General features: G+C 32.6%; 1 protein-coding gene across 1 annotated transcript; it reads right to left on the reverse strand.

Moving 5' to 3' along the window:
• Window positions 1-3,231: 3,231 nt before the first annotated feature.
• On the reverse strand, window positions 3,232-19,680 carry LOC149481406 (nose resistant to fluoxetine protein 6-like). Its single transcript, XM_089705012.1, has 12 exons — window positions 19,608-19,680; window positions 13,233-13,372; window positions 8,616-8,955; window positions 8,235-8,346; window positions 7,856-7,943; window positions 7,284-7,450; window positions 6,664-6,846; window positions 6,028-6,198; window positions 5,519-5,663; window positions 4,899-5,085; window positions 4,348-4,490; window positions 3,232-3,475 (listed from the first exon to the last, which is right to left on the reverse strand). Exons 1-12 carry the CDS (start codon window positions 19,678-19,680, stop codon window positions 3,332-3,334), a joined length of 1,893 nt encoding a protein of 630 aa, XP_089561138.1. The 3' UTR covers window positions 3,232-3,331.
• Window positions 19,681-21,387: the final 1,707 nt, after the last annotated feature.

Here is a 21,387-nt window from a genome sequence, read left to right on the forward strand (position 1 = left end):
ATATTGGCTGATGATGATACATGGAGTTCTTCAACTTGCAATTTTAAATAGTAAATTTGAGTTATTGTGAACACTTCTTTATTACTAAATGCTTGAATTGAATAGAGGTCGAGTTATGTCGCATTGTATACAGTTCTAGTGACTTATTGTATGGGGTATTGTTAAGTTTATCAGTAGATATGTATTTATCTGAATATTATATTTTGTACACGTGGAAGGTTTTCGAGGCTATTGAGGTAGATCTATACTAATCTATATAAGTTTGTTTGTTTGTTTGAACGCGTCTTGAACTATTGGATCGATTTCAATATTTCTTTTCAAACTCAAACTCAAACATTTATTTAAGTATTCAATTAGACTTCTTCCAGAAGCACTTTTGAAACGTCATAGGTACATATTTTTAACATTTACCACCGATTTGGAAAGCAGTACTTTCCCTGGTCTTTGAGTGTTATGTTATAAGGCTATGTAAAAAGTTTAAATCACTACAAAACAAAGTCGCTTTCTCTGCCCCTATGTCCTTTGTATGCTTAAATATTTAAAACAATGCAACGGATTTTGATGCTATATTATTAAGTTCTATACAAAGCAAGTGAAATCGCGGCCGGAAAGCTAGTATCTATTAAGCGGTGTCTGCTGTTCCAACTGCTTGAATTTAAGGGGACCTAAATAATATGATGATAAAACCATGATAAACCTTTTTTATAGGTTTCAGTGTAGATATAAGGAAGTACTGTCGTACAGGAAGAGAGGTAAATAAATTACGGGTAGGTAACCAAATTTTTTAAAATTTCTTGTGAATATCCTTACATCTAAAAATAGCAAACATTTTTAAACACTGGTATGCTTCAAGCTTTTTTTCAAGTTATTATTATAGTTTTAAATTCTGTCGTTTTCGGTGCGAGACCTTTCTATTTATATCATAACTAGCGGTTCGCCCCGGCTTCGCCCGTGGTACATATTTCGCAATAAAACGTAGCCTATGTTCTTGCTCAGGGTCTAAAGATTATCTGTGCCTAATTTTATCAAAATCGGTCCAGTAGTTTATGCGTGAAAAACCATTAGGGTTGTTGAGGATTCCTCTTCCGCTTCCTCATAATGCGGAAGTTCCGCAATATTTTGGGTTCCTCTACCGCTACCGCATCCTCAAAAATGAAAAAAAAAATCCTCTTCCGCTATCGCTTCCTCAAAATTTAGAGGAAATTTATGAGGATGCTGATCCGATCGGGCGGCGAATTTACAAAGCCTATTTAAATTATGTATTTGAGTTACGAGTCGGACTCTACTAACGAACAAGAGTAGAGTCTTACCGCCATATTTATATCTGCGCCTACGGCCTAACACTTATCTCTAAACATAATAATATAACATTTTCTCTCATACTCAGAAGAAACATATTTTACCAAATAATGTTTGTCAAAAGTCATTTTAAATTAAAAAACAAACAAGTTGTTTAAGCTAATAATATCTACCAGTTAGTTTTTTTTGTGGAAATCGCCTAATGTCGCTTCTGGCACTGATATAGATTAGATTTTTTCGAGTAATATGCATAAACAAAAGCTCATCTAAGTCCGGCTCGTGACTCAAATAGTATAGTACTTACAGGCTTTGTAAATTCGCGATCGGGCGAGCTAACCTCCCTTAACCTTAAACATCAATATGTAGAGAGTAGAGACAGAATAATGGCTTTTGTTTTAATTTTAAAAGTTTTTGTTTTTTAGTTTTGATTATAATTTCCTATCATCCTCATCCTCATCTGCTTCCTCTTCCGCTTCTTCATCCGCATCCTCTTCCTCAAAAAAATATCCTCATCCTCATCCGCATCCTCTAAATTTGTGTGTGAAAATTCCTCTTCCTCCTCCTCTTCCTCATAATCACTTCCTCAACAACCCAAAAAACCATACATACATACATAAATACATACATACATACATACATACATACATACAAACCTTTCCTCTTTATAATATTAGTATAGATAACCTGCCTTGAAAAGGTTAATTTTATAATAGATGTATTTTGCTGTAATTTAGTTTCTATTTATTTTTCAGAGAATGTTTTATCTCACATTAAATATTAAAATTAGAAAAGATAAATGAATTAATTATTTTCTACATCTTGCTAATAGTAAAGGTAGGTAAGGCTTTAAGTTTTAAGCTATTGCATAGCTTCTATCGCGGGCCTTGAGTCCAGAAATTCCGTAACGAAAAAACCTCACGCTCCCCACTCCGACGGGCGCGGAGGTGTGGCTTGAAGGCATAGCATGCAATAGCTTTACCGCGGCAGTCCCGGAGTGCCACACGTCTTTTTTTACGCAGCTTCGTTAGTCAACAGAAGGTCAATTTCATGGGTTCATATTATCATATTAAATTATCTTGGTTTTTTTTCTTAGTCATAAAATAAAATCAACATAGGTAATATCAAAACAAAAACAATTGGCAAAACAACAACAAAAGGCCATTCAAGGCCATTCATGGCCATTTTTTACTTAAATACTTATTTTGGATCAATAATAAATAATTATTATTCATAGATATATACCCTACCCTACCTACCTTACTACGTATCATAATATCAAATTAATTTTAACTGATTTGGACCAAAAATGGATCCTTGAGACACACCATATTATGATGAATACAAATTAAACTTGCATTTGATGATTGAATTATAATATGTATATGAGTTTATTCAGATAAGTACTAAGTATTTAAAATTTTAAAACATCTGAATGAAAATGGATGTATTTTCTTATTTAAATAAAAACCTAACATTAAATTTGTTTTGCGATTGGAATATTTCTGTAAGCCGTGGAAAATTTCACAGTTTTTATCATACAAGAATATGTTATATATATTATGTAGGTATAAATAAATGAAATAACCAAAGAACATTTCAGTTTGATTTAATACATTTTTATATTAATTATTGCACTATTGAAGCTACTTCAAAGCCATATCTATCATATATAAATTGCTAAAGACACATAATATGAGTCTTTAGCAATTTTTATCACACATTGCAGTTAGCTAAGCACATTTCTTTAATATCAAACATTTGAAATTATCTAATGATATTCTATACTAATATTATAAAGCTGAAGAGTTTGTTTGTTGGTTGGAACGCGCTTATCTCAGGAACTAACTACTGGTCCAATTTGCAAAATTATTTCACTGTTAGATAGCCCATTTATCGAGGAAGGCTATAGCACAGTATTACAATATTATTTTCTTGTAATACTGTGGCTATAGGCTATATCATCACGCTAAGACCAACAGGAGCGGAGCAATGAGGGTAAAACCGCGGGACACAACTAGTTTATATTAATGTTTTAATCAGTTTTTCTAGTATTTTCCTTTGTTCTGTCTCCAAATAACAACACTTTGAAGAATGTAATGAATGGTGTTTCGATAAACAGGTAAATTGGTACGGCGAGGAAAAAGGACAACCATACGATGCTCAGCTGGTGCATGAACTGAAACAATAGAATAAAATTAATATAATTAAATAAGCAACATAATAAAACAATTTAATGATTGTGAACCTCATTTCTATAAGCAGAAAGGTAACTGAAGTAATGAAGCTCATCTCTATATATTATGAAGAAAGTTGGAAGCTCAATTGCACGCCTCATAAGCGAAGCGTTGAGGTGGGTACTACTGTCACTTCGCGCAAAACATCTGATTTTTCAAACTTAAAATGTCTTTATGTATCATACATTTCACTTGTAAGATAATACATACACACACATATTAAGAAGAAACACTATTTTTAACATTCATGATATTTTTGATGTCATTTTTGTTATTTAAACTAGTTAAAAAACAGTTTAAAAAAGTTCTGTCTTGGACGTCCGTGTGTCTGTATGTGCGGAGGATTTTCTTGTTAACACGATAGCGACCGAAATACTTTACTAATCGAGTCTTTTTTTTCTCTTACGCTTGAGTATGCTCAGGAATAGAACCCTTTCATTTTTCAGGGTCTGATTCGATGTGGTTTAATTGTTATTAAATAAACAAAAATAATAATTAATAAATAATTGTTAAAAAAAAATTATGAGGCGTGCACTTTTGGATTTTCCAAACTATTTTATTATTTCAATTACAATATTGTTCTCAATGTGAATTTTTATCGTGCAGGAATAAATTTATAATATTTTGATTTTTGTGCATAATAGCAATGTCATCAGCATTTTTTTTTATAATTTATGGATCAACAATCGCCAAAACTATTAATGATGTTGTGAAAAAAAAAGATTGATCATAGTCAAGTTAAAATAGCAGACACTATAAATTGCCGTTATAGATTTCTGGGAAAATAAATACCAATAAAATAGAAACAACTAACATAATTAAAAGAAGAAACGTGAGACAGCTGCGTTCTCGTGCCCTGGATGTAGTGGATGATGCTGAAATGTACCAAGGACACCCCGTACGTCAGCTGGCTGGGTGTTTTCCACCCTCTCCACTCGATTATGTCACAAAACGTGTCTGAAATAAAATAAGGGAGTCATAAAACTAAGATTTTTTTCGTAGGAAATACAGTTAAAATTTTCCCATCGACATTCGTCAAAATCCTTTAAAACTGCAATTTACTTGCTCTTTCCACTACATAGCTATCTATAGGTATCCCTTTTACATAAAAGTTGTATTCAAGACCATATAAATTATTAATATTCATTAATACATAAACTTAGTTTAAATACTGTTATCAAAAATATACACACAATCAATAAGTTTTAACAGTAACCTTACTGTCTAAATCAGTAATTATTTGAGGCACCAGTCTCAAACTTAGATAAAATTATGACAAGAAAAAACATATTATTACATTTTTAGAGTTACTTAGATACTTACTTACAATGGTTCTAAAAAACATATTTGAGTTTCCATAATTACCTTCAAACCTAAACACCATGCCCAAAACCATGAACGCAATCGTAGAACCAAATAAAACTCTGATAAACGCTGCATGTAACATCCTGAGTCCTACAGACGCTCGTGGTCCATCTTTGTAGAAGACTGAGCCACTGTATACGATAAGTACGCAAAATACAAGTGTAAGCCATAGGAGTACACCTAGTATCTGTAATGAAAACCATAATAACATTTAATAATTAATACTCTTCAATCGAGAACGTTGGCCCAACAATTAACGATCGTCGATGTTTGCCGCCATTACGGCGATTACGAATAAAAATCTACAATGACGGCCGATCATAGACATAGGCCTTCTCCTAAGTATATAATTTATGTTCTGTGGGCCTTCTCACCACACCTAGTACCAATACTTAGTGTCTGAAGTCCCATGTCCCCAAGTGGGGTAAGGGGCAGATGCATCATTATACATCTGTTTCACTGATCGATTTTCTTTAGGGACAAGTAGGTGATTAAACTTCTGTGTCCTACCAGACCGAGACATTTTTTTTTCTTCATCTCCACCGAACCCTGGACTCCTCGTTGTTATGCTCACGCGTCAACCACTGTACCAAGGAGGAGTCAACATAAATGGTACGTACCTTATTTTTCTTGAAATGAATTTTATTCTTCTTGGCATTGTATATGAAGGATCCCAGTACCATGCCCATGGCAAAGCATGAGGTATTATTGTAGAACAGAACATAGAGTTTAGTGAACGTCGGGCTGTGTAAAGAACGAAATAGTCTGTAAAAGATAAATTTGTATATTAATGACTAATGATTATGAAAACGATTATATATTTAAAAATTCTATCAGTCTAAAATCTGATCTAGTCGGCAGTTTCTTCCTAATTCATTTTACTTGGTGTATTATACTTGACGTTTTTAAAAACACATCAAAATAAATGTAGCCTCAACTCCACATATTTTGATATATCCAACAGCACATATATTTTTCCTGTTTGTTATGGATAGACTCAAAAATTATTTCATCAAGTTTTAAACTTTTAAAAAATCTACATCATCAGGAAAATAGGTTGTTTCTATCGATATATTTTATATCTAATGTCGCCAGAACATACATAACATATTAAAACCAAAAATCTTACTCAGGTGACAAAGGCGTGATCCCCTCCACATCATACACCCACACATGCACAACTGGACTCACACATCCAACCAGAAACATAATAAATATACACAGGTTTCTAAACCGCTTCTGTGTAGCCAAGTACACTATTAGTCCTAGTGTATATATTTGTAGTTCTGTTGCTAAATGCCTGTAAAGGTAGCAAATTTAAGTAATAAAAACTTCATCACAAAATATATTTAATAATATTTTACATGTTCACAAAAACACTAACTTAGTGTTTAACTTAACACACACGAGTAGGTGCTAGACATGGAGCACACACAAGGAGCAGAAATAAAACTGAAATGCTTTTCCGGCTATCTAAAGTTAAAAATAATTTATCAAGGTACATACGTTTTTACAATATACCTGATAGAATTAAAGAGTTCAATAGTGCTAAATTCAAAACTTAAAAAAAATTGTATTAGTTCAGAGAGCCAGGAGCCTATTCATTAATGAAAACATGGAAGATGAAAATCCATTGAAAATTGTCGCGTAAAAACCACAGGACAGTTCATTAACATCAATATTTAGATATTATAATATATGTAAAATGTAATATTGACTTTAATAGAGCAATTTCTGATATCTAAATAATATTTTAAAAACTTACCAAGTTTCAAAAGCGCATTTATTGCCCTCTATGAAATTGTTGACGTACAGTAAATGTGACCACCAATATTTTCTACAGTCATTGGAGATGGGTGTTATAATCATACCCCAGAATGGACCTGATCCCAAATGTCTGAACCAGGTCATCACGAAGCCTAACACAACTGCTAGGTTTGGTGTTAGCCTGAAAAGATCGTTACATAAATAATTATATTATAAAGCCGACGAACTTGTTTGATTGATTGAATGCGCTAATCTCAGGAACTATGGGTCCGATGAGAAAAAAATATTTGAGTGTTAGATGTCCTGTTTATCGAGAAAGGAATAGGAAATATTATATTATTAAGCTAAGACCAATAAAAGCGGAGCATGCGGTTAAAACTTGGTTAAAACCGATACAGTCAATAAATATTTTTAATAATTGAGAGCGTTGTGAAATTAAGAAAATTTTCGTTAGAAATTTTGATATTTACAGGTTGATCTATAATATTTTATTAAAATGTTACAAAATGAACTATGCAGTCGATTACAGCTTCTTGAATATGCATATCAAAGGAAAATATTTTAGACATAAATGTCATTACATTAGATTTAGATTAATTATTATTTAGTTGTACCAACCTGCACATTCTATAGAACAATATAACAGGGAACAGCGCCCAAGAATTCTTCATCTTCTCAGAGTTTACACTCATGGAATAAACTAATAATAACCCAGATAATAAGAAGTATAATTGTACTAGAGATGTCCCATTGAACAATACTTGGTAAACATTATTTTCATATAGCTGCAAAAAAATAGATTGAATGAATGAACGAATAATTAATAAGAAATGAAAGAATAATAAATGAATAAATGAAAGGAATGAATGACAAGAAAATGGTGATGATAATTTAACAATAACTAACAAAATACAGTACAAGACTGTTTCGTGAATAGCCGTGAATTATTTAAATATTAATTAGATATAATATGTCAGAGACATATATCTTATTTATCAAAAGAATACCTACAAGCTCAGTAAGCTATTTTACTTTTAGCTAGCACTCACATCCATGCAGGCACACATACATGCACTATCTACAATGTACATATTTCCATTTTTAACTGTGCCCACTTCAATAATAAATTTAATATTTCATTCATCTAAAACATGCAATCTAAATAAATTGGAAGCTAAATCTAACTATACCTTTTCAAAATCATGAGGGTTATCAGCAGCTCCATCCCCAATGAGCCACGCCACGTGAGCTGTCATCATGAGCAATGTTGTTATTGTTCTGTAAATAATAATCCATTTTAGTTCATTCAGTCATCATTTCTTCTTTTCTGTCTTTATAAAAATTGGGAGTAGAACTAGCAGTAGAATTTTCTAAAACCAATCTGATAACCGAGTATATTCGCAACCGTTTATATAATACTAGAGTAAACAATACAAAAAACGCACACAGAATAGTTAAAAAGTCAAAACATATATTTAATACATATTTCCGAACTGATGGTCTGAAAACGGTCTGGTCATTAATATTGGGATATTTTGTTAAAAATAATAAAATTGAAGTAATAAATACCTCATTCCATGCATTCCCTGAAAGCCATCAAATCTAGGATCTGGATTCGAAGTTGATGACACAAGACGATTCCAATTTTGTATTAGTGAGAAACTCAATATTAATGGATTACCTGAAATACAATATAATATATTATTATGTATAAGAACTATATTGATCACATACTGACTGATCAGTTGGCTTAGTTGGAAGTGAGTGACCCTGCCTTCCAAGCCAGAGGTCATGGGTTCGAGTTTATTATATATGTATGTTTATCAGCCAACACAAGCGACAGCTTAGTATGGGATCAGATCGTGCCGTGTGTGTAATTTATAATGTCCTGAAATATTTATTTATATCTTATGTTCATTGAATTTCATATAATATAGCAAGAACTCTCACCAGCACAATCCTTTTCTCGCCTCCTCAATCGCATGTCATAAATAGTAGCAAGTGTATTTAATAAAAGTATTCCTACAACTACAGCACCAAACACTTTGTCACCAAAATCAATCTTTGTTCTTTCATTTGGACGATCACAAGAATAGATCGTAGATATTTGTGTGTTTAAACCATACTTTTTTTCATACATTTCGTTAAGGCATCCCTCAAGGATCTGTTCTAGGTCCTTCGCATTTTTTGTATCTCGTTCTAAAATTAATTTTTTACATGTTTTTGTAACACAGATACCGTGGTTAACGAAACTGTAGTTGAAATGTTTGTAAGAATTAGCAGAGTATTCCTGAAATCATACAATTTCAGGTGTAGAAATTATTAACATAAATAATTTTGAAAAGTCAACATTTGTAAACAAAATAATACAAGGTGGGCCAAAAGAAATCACCCTATTGGAAGATGCTCTCATTTTTGCAAATGGCCGCCAATGTCAAATCTGTTTTGACATTTGTGTACTGGACAGATGTAGAATACAAGTGAACAAGCCATGGAGCGATACAGTACCCAATAACTTGGAATAATCGTGTCAACTTTTTTGCGTAACAATTCGTCGCCGATTCCCCGGCCGTCCAACACTGACTGCGCAAACACTGCGCCGTTTGGCCACCAACCTTGAAGAGTATGGGACCACACGAGACGTTGCCAAGAGTGGCCGGCCCCGGAGCACCCGTTCTGTCGAGAATATCACCGCTGTCGCCGGAAACATGCTACGGGCACGGTGCACGCTATAGAGCCATGTTGACTGAGTTTTTTTTTGCCGCAATTGGACGAATTAGGACTGGAGAATATGTGGTTCCAACAGGACGGAGCAACGGCACACACTGCGCGAGCCACAACCGATATTCTGAGGGCGGCTTTCCCGGGTCGCCTCATCTCTCGTTTTAGCGATTTGCACTGGCCCGAAAGATCGCCCGATTTAACCGTTCCAGACTTTTTTGTGGGGTTTTTTTGTTTACATGAACAAGGCTGAGACCTTGGAAGCCCTCAAGGACAACATTAGACACGAGTGCGAGAATTTGTCGCCCGAAGTTCTCGCTGAAGTGATGAGAAATGCCATAAAACGAGCCCGTATGGCAATCAATTGTGACGGCGCCCATTTGGCCGATATCATCTTCTCGACTTAACCAATAAAATTTTAAAGGTTCAAATAAACATAATCAAAAAACAGAATCGAAGTTTTTAATTTAGAAAAAAAATGAGAGCCAAACAACATCGGATGACTTCTTTTGGTCCACCTTGTATATATAATTAGTAGGATTGTCGAATATCTTACATAGGTAAGTTATTATATTTATTGTTTTACGCAAACTCAAAGCTTTTTTTATTTATGTAAATTTTTACTAGTAGGTATCTATGAACAGTCATTTTTTAAACTATCAGCCACTATTTTAAATATTATACACTTTTTTTTTCATTTTTTGTCCAATGCGTAAACCTCTAAAACTATATAACTATTATATATAAATAGTCATAAAGCCAAACTATACCTACAAAGCCATAAAATCTTACGCATTGGACAAAAAATTCAACAAAAACAAATCTACAATATCTTGTTTATTATTTATTAAGGCTGCAGTCTAGCAAAATTGCGTTTTCAACAAGTTATTTGACAATTTTTTCCCGGCTAATGAAATGATAAACTGAATTTTTTTTTCTTGTTTATCAATTAGTGTTATATACGCAATGCGCGTGAATTTTTTCACATTTGTAAAGTTACTTTATGTTACCTTAATCAGGCCTTCAAGATAAGTCTCTTTCCCCCAAAGACATTTCGAGCTAAGTTTGTGCACTCACTACGTTGCAACCGATTACAATTTACACAATCTGATCAGCGCATTATTATCCTTATATAGTCGTTATTAAAAACTGCTGAATACAATTGCCGAAAAACTTATGATTTTCTTAATTAGAACGTTATAAATTCATTAAATTTCCCATTTTTTGCCGTACAAAATCTATTGATAAATACTGCTAAAAGTTATTTTTTCTATTAATTTATTCGAGTTGGTTGAAGACCAATGAGTATTAATCCTTTAGAATTTTTTTTTTTTAATTTTGATAATTCTTTAAATATTAAAAAAATATTTAAAATAATAAGGAAAAATCCTAGCGAATTTCTTTAGTCGCGCTCCATGGGCCGGAGCGTTCTGACGTGTGCTCTACGCTCGATTTTCCTTCATACCGAAGTGAAAGTTGCTCTACTTCATTAAATTTAATATTTTTGTTAATTGATTATTTTTATCTTAGTTTTGTGCAAATATTCGTATTTTTAAACATTTGATTTCGATATGGAAAATAAACGAAAAAAATACGCGTGTAACTACTAGAAAAAAAATTATCTTCGAACATAAAGTTAATGAAACCAAATAGATTGCAAAGGTGATTGGCAACAATTTCTTTATTTTACGGGGTGTCAGTAAAGGGATGTATATTTCTTTAAAACTAAAGTAAGCTCATAAATTTTCTTATAATATAATTTTTTTGAAGTTCCAAAAATGTTTATTTTTCGTTTGAGAAATACGAAATATAATATAAACTTGTATTGAGAACTTGAACTTCCCAAGTTCATCCGGGGAAATCCCCATACGGGGAAAATGATTTGTTTACTCCAAAATTGATCCGAGGTGTTTTAATTTTTTCTTCTAGTCATATTCAACGTAGCGGCATGTTGTTTGATTATTAATTTTGTAACTTAAATACAGGATGTTGGTTTTATATTCTGATCTTACAGACGCGCTGACAAATTTAGTCCGCCATTTCTAGTTTAGTATACCAACTCTAAGTACCAATATTAAAACGAATGGATTATCATCACATCATCAAAACTCAGATGTAATGGAAGATCACAATAACATAGAAAACTCAGTGGGTGTTGAGAACTAAACAAACAGAAGTAACAGAGACGCGAATAATAAAAAAAGAGGACGAAAACGATAATTCGTTGATGCTTTCCCTTTTCGACGTATTGTTAGGGTACATCACCAATCTGCAAAAAACAAAACTGATGATTCCCAATTGCTGATTAAAAATGAAAAACAAATAATCGACAACAGTGGTGAAAATTTGCTGATCACAATGAAACATCCTTCAGTGGTAGCAGATTTACTCATTTAAAATGTATCGGTGAACAGCGTAAAGGAGAGGAGGACAGGAAAACATTATGAATGTGGATGGTGGATTGTATACAGGGTGTAATCGATAAGTATGTGCAGGCGATTATGACGTTATTATTGCAGGTATCAAAAAACTTAAAACTGATATCGAAATTACTTTACCTAATGAGCAAAATGACAATAATAACTTTTTAAAAGTATGACGAGAAATATCTAAAAAATTTACTTTATACACTCCCATATCAAAAAGGGAAAATGGGACTAGTAGAAGTTAAATATCTAATTCCGGCAAAAGACATGAATGCGGAAGATGCGGTTAAAAAAAAATTTAATATTTGAAATACAATGCAAAAAATAACACTTTTGTCATAGATAAGAATCATGACTATTTTTTCCAAATTCAGGGACAACTAAACGTTGCAGAAGCAGAAGTCTGCTTATTTGCTGTTTGGACTGGAGCGAATCATTCGTTAAAAATAGAATATATAAAAAAGTGTGTAACGTTTAGGCAAAATAAAATGATGGACCATTATCAAAATTTTACATAAATTGCCTACTGTCAGAATTGATTGATTCGAGACTTCAGCATTCGATGCCCATCAAGGACCCATCCTATATCATTCAAGCGATTGAAAAAAAGAGATAAATCCAGTGCAACCGATAAAGCATCAGAATGCTAGCAAAAGATTTATTAGGTTTATCAATATAAATCTATATATTATACATAATATAATAAATCTGTAGAAGACGCGAAGACTGAAATCCGCGCGGACGGAGTCGCGGGCGGAAGCTAGTCAGAAATAAATATCTTTTGTTTTCATTTGCGTATTTTTCCATTTTATAATTTTTTAACACAAACATTACATTTTTTTTATTAAATACAAAATTTGTTTATCCGTTTTATTAGTTAAACTGAACAACTTTCACTAAGAAACTTAGGTCGAAAAAAATGTAAAGAGTTATGCATTTTGTATGGAAAGCTTATTTTTTTTATATTTCGTCCAAATTTCTTTGTAAAAGTTGATCAGTTATATAAACATGAAGTTGAAGATATCAATAGAAAGTATTCGCAAATTTTGTGTACTGATAAAAAAAAATCACCCGGTGTAATTTTCACGAAAATTGTTTCAAATTGTCATTTTTGGTACTTATTACGAATATTAAATTATACGAATGATTTAATTTTTAAAAATTAAGTGGAGCAACTTTCCCTTAGTACATTTGTATTATTTACATATAGGATGACAGGATGCATTTGTTTGCACTACTAGACCAAGCCCTTAAAAAAAGTTGAATGTATAATAATTTGTTTAATGACAATGGAACAAGCGCCTCTCATATTCAGAAATTATCATTTAAATTTATACTAAGTATGTATATTATTTTTTAATTGCCTGTAGATACTAATTTATGTATTGTTGTCTATAGACTTTTCCTTATTTATTGATACCTGAATCATTTGCATAAGCTCGTTCCCCGGTTCTGCATGTAATGTGACAGCAACTTGGCAATACACACTGTTTTCTTCATTTAGGCATTGTACATAATCATCTAGCTGAGTTAGAGGCGGCATGCGTGCGTATTCTGTGTCTAAAAAAAATTAACAGATATAGATATTAAAAATTAACAGATAGATTACTCTATTTTATCTAAGACTAGCTGTGCTCCACGGTTTTACCCGCAGTGCTCCGCTCCTATTGGTTTTAGCGAGATGATATATAGCTTATAGCCTTCCTCGATAAATGCTATATGATAAAGGCTATGTAACACCGAAATAATTTTTCAAATCGGACCAGTAGTTTCCGAGATTAGCGCGTTCAAACAAACGAACTCTTCACCTTTATAATATTAATAATATAGATTTTACCGATTTAAAAACTCCCTTCTAAGGGCGTTTGTCCACTACAAGGAATTTTACGGTCCGGCATTCCGATTTTTTACGGTACGGTATGGCACGCCATTAATCTATATACTAGCTTGTGCACTATACGTAATTTTACTGTCCGACATTTTACTTTTCCCTATTCCGGATGGTTTTTTGTGTCTACGAGTCGCTGTAGGTATAATTGTTTTCGAATGCCCACTTGCTTGGATTTTACTGTTGCCAATTGAAAGCAAGCTCTTGTTTTACTTTCTTTTAGTTGGCAATGAGATTTGAGAAGTCGGTATTGTTATTTTATATACATTGACCAAGCATTGACCTATAATTATTATCTAAGTAAGTGTTGGTAAGTTAAAGTTCAAGTGGGAATAGCTTTAGCTCCTCGTCACCGATTAAAATAAATACATATGTGAAGCACGCATTTTAAATCTCTTACGGAACTTTACTTTTTATTATAACGAAATAATATAATATTTCACCTTCTATATTTTTACTCGTTTCTTGTAAAATACAAAAACATTCATTTATGATAGCATTATACCGCCAAACTTCCTTGAACTGTACCGCACTGATCCGAGTAAAGACGGACAGGTGCACAAGCAATTCATCGGTTTTTTCATGCCACACCGGACCGTAAAAAATCGGAATGCCGGACAGTAAAATTCCTTGTAGTGCACAAGCGCCCTAACGGTGCATTTAGATCAAACGAGCAAATGTCAAATTTTTAGTGTAAACAGGCGTAGAGCATTCTTTCGTTGTTCTTAGTGCGTTCGAAAAGTTTATATGCAATGCTTTAATACTGAACAACACTGAATACGAGCTTTCGTTTACACTAAAAATTTAACGAAAGAATGCTCTAGCTCTATGTTCGTTTGGTCTAAATGCACTGTAAGAGGTAGAATCTTTAACGTTTTATCTATGTTTTGTTTGTTCTGAAATTAGTCAACGCTTGCATTTAATGGTTTAGTTAGTAAAATATTAATTGGGGTATAAATTTGGAAAACATTTTCTTGCCCGATAATAATATTTTAACTACTTGCAGCAATTCTCGGTTTTGAAAAATCGATCGCGTTCGCGGTTCAAAATATAAAACGCACAATAATTTTGATTCGCTACCCTAACCCATGGAAATAATTAAGAATGGTGTATATGAACTGTAGCTTGTCAACAAATCTGGGTATAGCCCTTAGTAAAACCCCGTTGGGTATAAAACCTGTCTCTGATTGGAGTCCAATAATTAATCTCACGTTACAACCATTTTGTTTACGGACATGAAATGCGTATACTTTTGAAATTTTCAAGGTTATGTTTTTGAATTTGAATAGCCTATAGTCACAGAATACATAATAGTAAGCAAAACGCTACAGAACGGACACTCTCCGCCTCCCGCCAAAATTAAACACTTACCTCACCCCGCACGATCACGCTATAGATGGCCCGCATTTTTCCGTAGGACGATACGCAACGAAGATTGACAACATTAATCAAATTGACTTAAGTAATTTTATTATTTTGGATTTGTGATTATCGTTTTTCGTAGAAAATGGTTAGATATTGTGCTGTTTACGGATGTATTTCATCAGAAAAACGCGAATTTCTTTACGCGAGTCACAATTAATGTGCGAACCCTAAAGCGTTAACAAACACATTTGCACTCTCTACAGTGTGACTGTCAAAACGATAATTTTGTATGGAGTGTCCGGGGTGTGCTATAGTTTCAAAAAATACTAATTAAATCGATCATTTGACAATTTGCGTCATGCCCTATGAATTTTGAATTTTAAAGGCAAAGCTAGTTACTAGATTTTTTGAACACAAGGTTTAAAAGCACAGAACAGTAAAGTAGATAGTAGTGTGATGTGGGCGTGGCCCACGTGTCAATGATAAGTTTAGATCACCTAACTTGCTCTCAGTTGTGCGCAGAAAAATATTCGAGTCGGTTGTCAGCTGTCAAACCTTTTTTCCATATTTATTCATTAATTAGGACGTGTTGTTCGGTATAAAGAGTGCAAAAATGATAGCAGACGAAATAATATCAGCAATGAAGGTATTTCATACCGTCGGTAAGTCTTATTTTAATTTATTTTAATTATATTTTATGTTATAACTTCGCTTGTCGTAATTTGTCAAAATTGTATACAAATATCTAGTCAAAATGAACCTTAATCCATAAGAAATTAGTACTATTATAGATTGAACAGCAAACAAGACTTTCTGGAATATTATTGCAATAAACAAACGAATGTCGCTTTAGTGATGCTTGTGGTGCATATCGACAGTATCGATACTTTAGAAAAGACAAACATTATAAATATTAAATTTTATTTTGTTTTTCCTTAGCTTTCATTTGTCTAATTTATTTATAGATTTCCCAAAGAGGCTAATTTAAAAGAGAAATGGATAAATGCAACGTGACGAGTTAACTGGATGCCGAAAAGTACTAAGCGGTCTAACAAAGGCCACCGATACATCAAACCTACAGCAGTTCCAAGATTTAAAATAATGCATATTTTCTGTTTGTATTTTGTAAATATAGATTTATACTATTCTATTCCGTTTTTTATTTAATAATAATAATATAAAAAGACGTACTTAGTAGTAATAAACATACTCCAAAATGTGACGCATTATACTATACTCATATAAAAGAAAGAAAAAAAAATACACAAAAAATATTTATTTGTGAATTATCGATAACAAGGCTGACATCCCTCAGAGCATAGCATCAGATAAATATCAAGTTAATGTCATTAATGTTGAGTGACACAAATTTCAACCTTATCTCTATATGTTGCGTTTCAAATTTATATCTATCGAAAACTAACGCCCTCTGTTGTGGAGTAGCTGAATGTTTTCGAATTTGGAATTTCTGTTCAATGAGAAACAAAACAGCTAATATACCTAGGGATGTTATACTAAAATAAACCGTAACATGGTGCGTTAGGGTACATATTGAAATGCTGAATTTATAACCTAAGTCAGTTTTTACTCAAATTAAGCTGTCTAATCAAAGGCATAGTTTACTTGTAGTGTACTGTATAACTATCGGTTTAAATGTGTGGGTTTGGCGACACTGGTTTTCATACTAATTAGACATTACAGCACTTCTATATGTTTTTACTGTTCTGTGTTTAAAAGCCACAACGTGGTCTAAAAAGTAGATACTTCTTTGAAAGACTTTTTTAAGTTTTTTTGATATGATGATAAAAAATATATATTTTTTTATAAACAAAAAAGACAACTAAATATACTTTTGCCATATTAGCGTACAAATGTGACTTAATTAAATAATTTTGAGTAATTTTTAGCACAATAAAACATTTTACATTCAAATATTTAAAAAAAATGTGCGTAGCAATTTTGATAATATATCCGCTGTAGATCAGATTAATTAAACGTATTTTAAATTAAAAAAAAAATACAGTTATGGTCACCTGGTCAAATGGTCCCAACTGGACTTAATTTAAATGGGACCGGCTTTAAGCTTTCAAATAAATAAAGAATCATCAAAATCGATTCACCCCGTCGAAAAAATACAGTCGAATTGAGAAACTGCTCCTTAATACTAAGTTTTATAAAGGTTTTATATCAATGAAATGCTTTATCAATGAAAAAATATTAAAAATTAAAAAAAAAATCAATCAAAAATCTAAACTCCCACTCTTTTTGCAAAAAAAAAAACCTACTTTTATGTTAAATATGTGCCCTAGATAACAATTATACTCGTAGTTTGCTATAATTGTAATAAAATGAAAGAATATGACCAATGCGTGCAGTATAAAAAGTACACGACAAAAACATTAAAATATTGTAACTAAAGTATTCATTGTTTATTTAACTACATTCTTATATAACATGTTTATAAATGTTAATACTAGCTGTGAAGCGCGGTTTCACCCGCGGACGAACCCACGGTCAAAGTCAAGTATTTCGAATTTTCTATATTTCATCTATACTAATATTATAAAGAGGAAAGGTTTGTAATTATGTAATTATGTATGTATGTAATTATGTATGTATGGTTTTCACGCATAAACTACTGGACCGATTTCAAAAATTCTTTCATCATTAGAAAGCTGCATCTTCACTGAGCAACATAGGCTATATCGCATTTTCAAAAAAATTAGAGATCCTTACCAAAAATGCAATAATGTAACCCAAGGTGTAAAAAATTCCTCAATAAAACTTCTGTCATCGCGTGCGCTGCGGAATCTATTGAAGATAGAACAAAAAAATGTTCTACGGTATTATAGAATGGATCAATATCTACAAGAAAGTCCGCGATACCATATGTCCATCTTCAGTAGTTATGTATGTAGAAGTGCCGACAGTAATCAAACCATGTTATCCATACACATATATTAATCGTTATCCCATTAAATGATGCTTTATTATAGACTGTTTCAATACCAGCAAAATACTTTTTAAATTAAAAAAATTGGATATTCCATTCAAAAGATATAACGAATTTTTAAAAGTGTCAATCTACAGAAAATAGTAGTTATACTGTTTAATACATTGAGCAGGCGTAGTGCGGGACGGGGTGAAGGTGATTTTCATGTGATTAAAAATTAAACCTATAGTCCGACCTATAGCAGACTTTTCACTGTGACGATATCGCTATCTATGCGGGTGAAACCGCAGGGCATTGCTAGTATTATATAATATGATTCTGATGTACCTATATTACTGTAAAGTTTCATTAAAACTGGTCAAGTAGTTTTTTCGTGGAATAGTAACAAACATCCATAATATTTTACAATTACCTACCCAATCCAATTTTCAGTTTCGTATGTACCTAAATATATATATTAATTGACGAAAAGTTTTTTTTTAATTCTCATAGAAAAAATTAACCCGTGCTTTTTTACTAGGCGTGTAAAGAAATACAAACATATTTATTTAACATGTGCATGAAAATCAATTCATAAAGTTAACAAATAAAAAGGGCGGCCTTATCACTGTGCAGTGATCTCTATCAGGCAACCACGTTGAGAAAGATAAAAAAGCGAAATATTTTGTGAGACAAAAGAAAAGCTTTTTTTACATAAAACATACAAACGACTCCTTTCAACTCGATTTTGAAGCAGACTTCAAACGTACAGATTTAATTAAAACTCTGGACGCTTATCAAGGACCGGTAACAAAGCATTCTACTTTTCAAAAAAATTTCTTCATACTATTTTATTAAAAACTAGCGGTCCGCCCCGGCTTCGCCCGTGGTACATATTTACGTTTTCTCTACATAAAAACCATCCTCGTACTTCAAGGAATATAATAAAAAAAGAATTATCGAAATCGGTTCAGCCGTTCTCGAGTTATGCGCTTACCAACACATTTTGCGATTCATTTTTATATACGTTTTTAATACAAATTATTTATATATATTTTTATATAAGAAGATAATGTTAGTTGTAAATACAATCTTGATTTGATTTATATACAATTCATTTGATTAACAACTCTCACCCGAAAAATATGCAAAACTAATAGTAGGCATGTTATTGTAAAAAGTAAATAAACACTCATTTAAATTTTAGGCTATGAAATGAAAAACAGATTCGATAAACTTGTTAATTTGTGCTTAATTGTACTAAAATCGGTCAAGTGTGAGACGGACTGGTGACTTTGAGGTTCCGTACAAATAACCTAAAGAGCAACTACAAAAAATATTTGTTATCCATCCAATTTATGATAGTACAAACCGTTGCTTAGCACGATTTTTATTATTTTTATTGATATAGAGGCAACAGATATGGGTAGATTATTTCTGAACATTTCAAATGTCAACTATAAACATACAGTCTGTTAACAGACGAACATCGAAATATTATAAAAAGTATCCAGTTCTAAATTGCCCGATTTGCGAAAAAAATATTTTAACTTTTTTTAAATTTAAGTATAATTGAAAAAAATATCTATTGATTATTTTTATAAACTCACCATTCAAATGATATATAACTCCACTGCATGATTGCAATATAAAAAATATAAAACTTGCTCCTAGAAACATCATGTTGATTGGGCGCACTGTGTAAAACTAAACAGTCATTACTATTTTGGATCATAATAGGTCTATGATTTTCCCACTAAAAAAAATTAATAAAAAAAAGTCAATCTAATAAACCGGTTTTATGTACGTGAAGAATGTAAACAAAATTAAGGATAAATTATAAATAAAACCTTTCATTGATTACCCCTTAGTTATGGTAGGCCTTTTTCCCATCTTACTAGGTATATATAAATCTCGTGTCACAATGTTTGTCCTCAATGGACTCCTAAACCACTTAACCGATTATAATAAAATTCGCACACCATGTGCAATTTGATCCAACTTGAGAGATAGGATAGTTTAAACATGTAGGTACCACGGGCGAAGCCGGGGCGGACCGCTAGTAATATTATAAAACATAGTCGCTTACTCTGTCCCTATGTCCCTATGTATGCTTCAATCTTTAAAACTACGCAACGGATTTTGATGCGGTTTTTAATCGATAGAGTGATTCAAGAGGAAGGTCTTAGTATATAATTTATAAGGTTTTAGACAAAGCGGGCGGAAAGCTAGTCTAATATATAAAAAAGACGGGTTGCACTCCGGGAGTGCCGGCAGAAGTGAAAACTTGATTATTAACGTTGAGCATGTTTGATATCCATCCGTCTTACGCTTTTTCGATCAGGTCACGTGTCCTGACGCGAGTTTAAGATTTTATACCCATTACAGAAAAAGTGCTCAACGCCGCTAAAGAAGTTTTCACTTCAAAAATCTCGTGTCGCGGTGTTTGAAGTTAAACACCTCCGAAACGGTTTGATAGATTCTCATGAAATTTTGTGTTCTGAGAATGGGACATCTTTTTTTCAAAACCCTTTAAGGCCTAAGTAGTAGTACCGTTAGCTACTATTAAGTATTATGTGGTAGTAAGTGATAAGAGTAAGGCAGAACATTAACGTTTGCTGGGACAGCTAGTTGTTTTATTGTTTTACTAGCGGTCCGCCCCGGCTTCGCCCGTGGTATATACAGTAGGCGCTTGCTAATCCGGCACCGGCAATTTTTCCTCTATGCCGGATTGTCGGAAATGCCGGATTATCGAATTAGTATAGGAAATAAGACTTCATATTTAAAATGGTACCTAAGTTGAATTTATGATAAAAAAAATACATAAATTAATTAAAATATTAATTAAATAAGTATTAAAATTACATGTTAGGTTCATCATTTGTGACGTTTTCGTTCAGTAATCCGGCGTTCAGCTATGTAAAATGCCGGATTATATGTAGAGCGGGCTGTCTGAGTCCCGAAGTGCCGGACTACTGAGCGTGCCGGATTGGCGAGCGCCGGATTATCGCGCGCCTACTGTATTTACGTTTTCTCTCCATAAGAACCATCCTCATACTTCAAGGAATATAATAAAAAAAGAATTATCGAAATCGGTCCACCCGTTCACGCGTGATGCCGTGACCAAGGAAAACGGGTTTCATTTTTATATATATACAGGGTGTAATCGTTAAGTGTGCACAGGCGATTATTCCGTAACTATTGCAGATATCAAAAAACTTTATACTGATATCGAAAGCCCTTTACCTAATGAGTAAAATGACAATAATAACTTTTTAAAAATAAAACGGGAAATATCCAAAAAAGTTACATTAAACACTCCCATACATTTGAATTTTCCATTTTACTTTGAGCATCCTTGCGTCTGTAAATAGCAAACATTTTAAACAC

The sequence above is a fragment of the Colias philodice genome, chromosome 16, assembly GCF_061535455.1.
Source record: "Colias philodice isolate Cphi_HAF_F1 chromosome 16, ilColPhil1 Martin Lab GWU primary, whole genome shotgun sequence".
Lineage (NCBI taxonomy): Eukaryota > Metazoa > Arthropoda > Insecta > Lepidoptera > Pieridae > Colias > Colias philodice.

Coding starts and splice junctions, on each gene's coding strand:
- LOC149481406 (XM_089705012.1), bottom strand. CDS start 19,680: ATGATGTTTCTAGGAGCAAGTTTTATATTTTTTATATTGCAATCATGC. Junction 6,199..6,663: donor AAATGCGCTTTTGAAACTTG/GTAAGTTTTTAA, acceptor CTACCTTTACAG/GCATTTAGCAACAGAACTAC. Junction 4,491..4,898: donor CATGGTGTTTAGGTTTGAAG/GTAATTATGGAA, acceptor ATTTTATTTCAG/ACACGTTTTGTGACATAATC.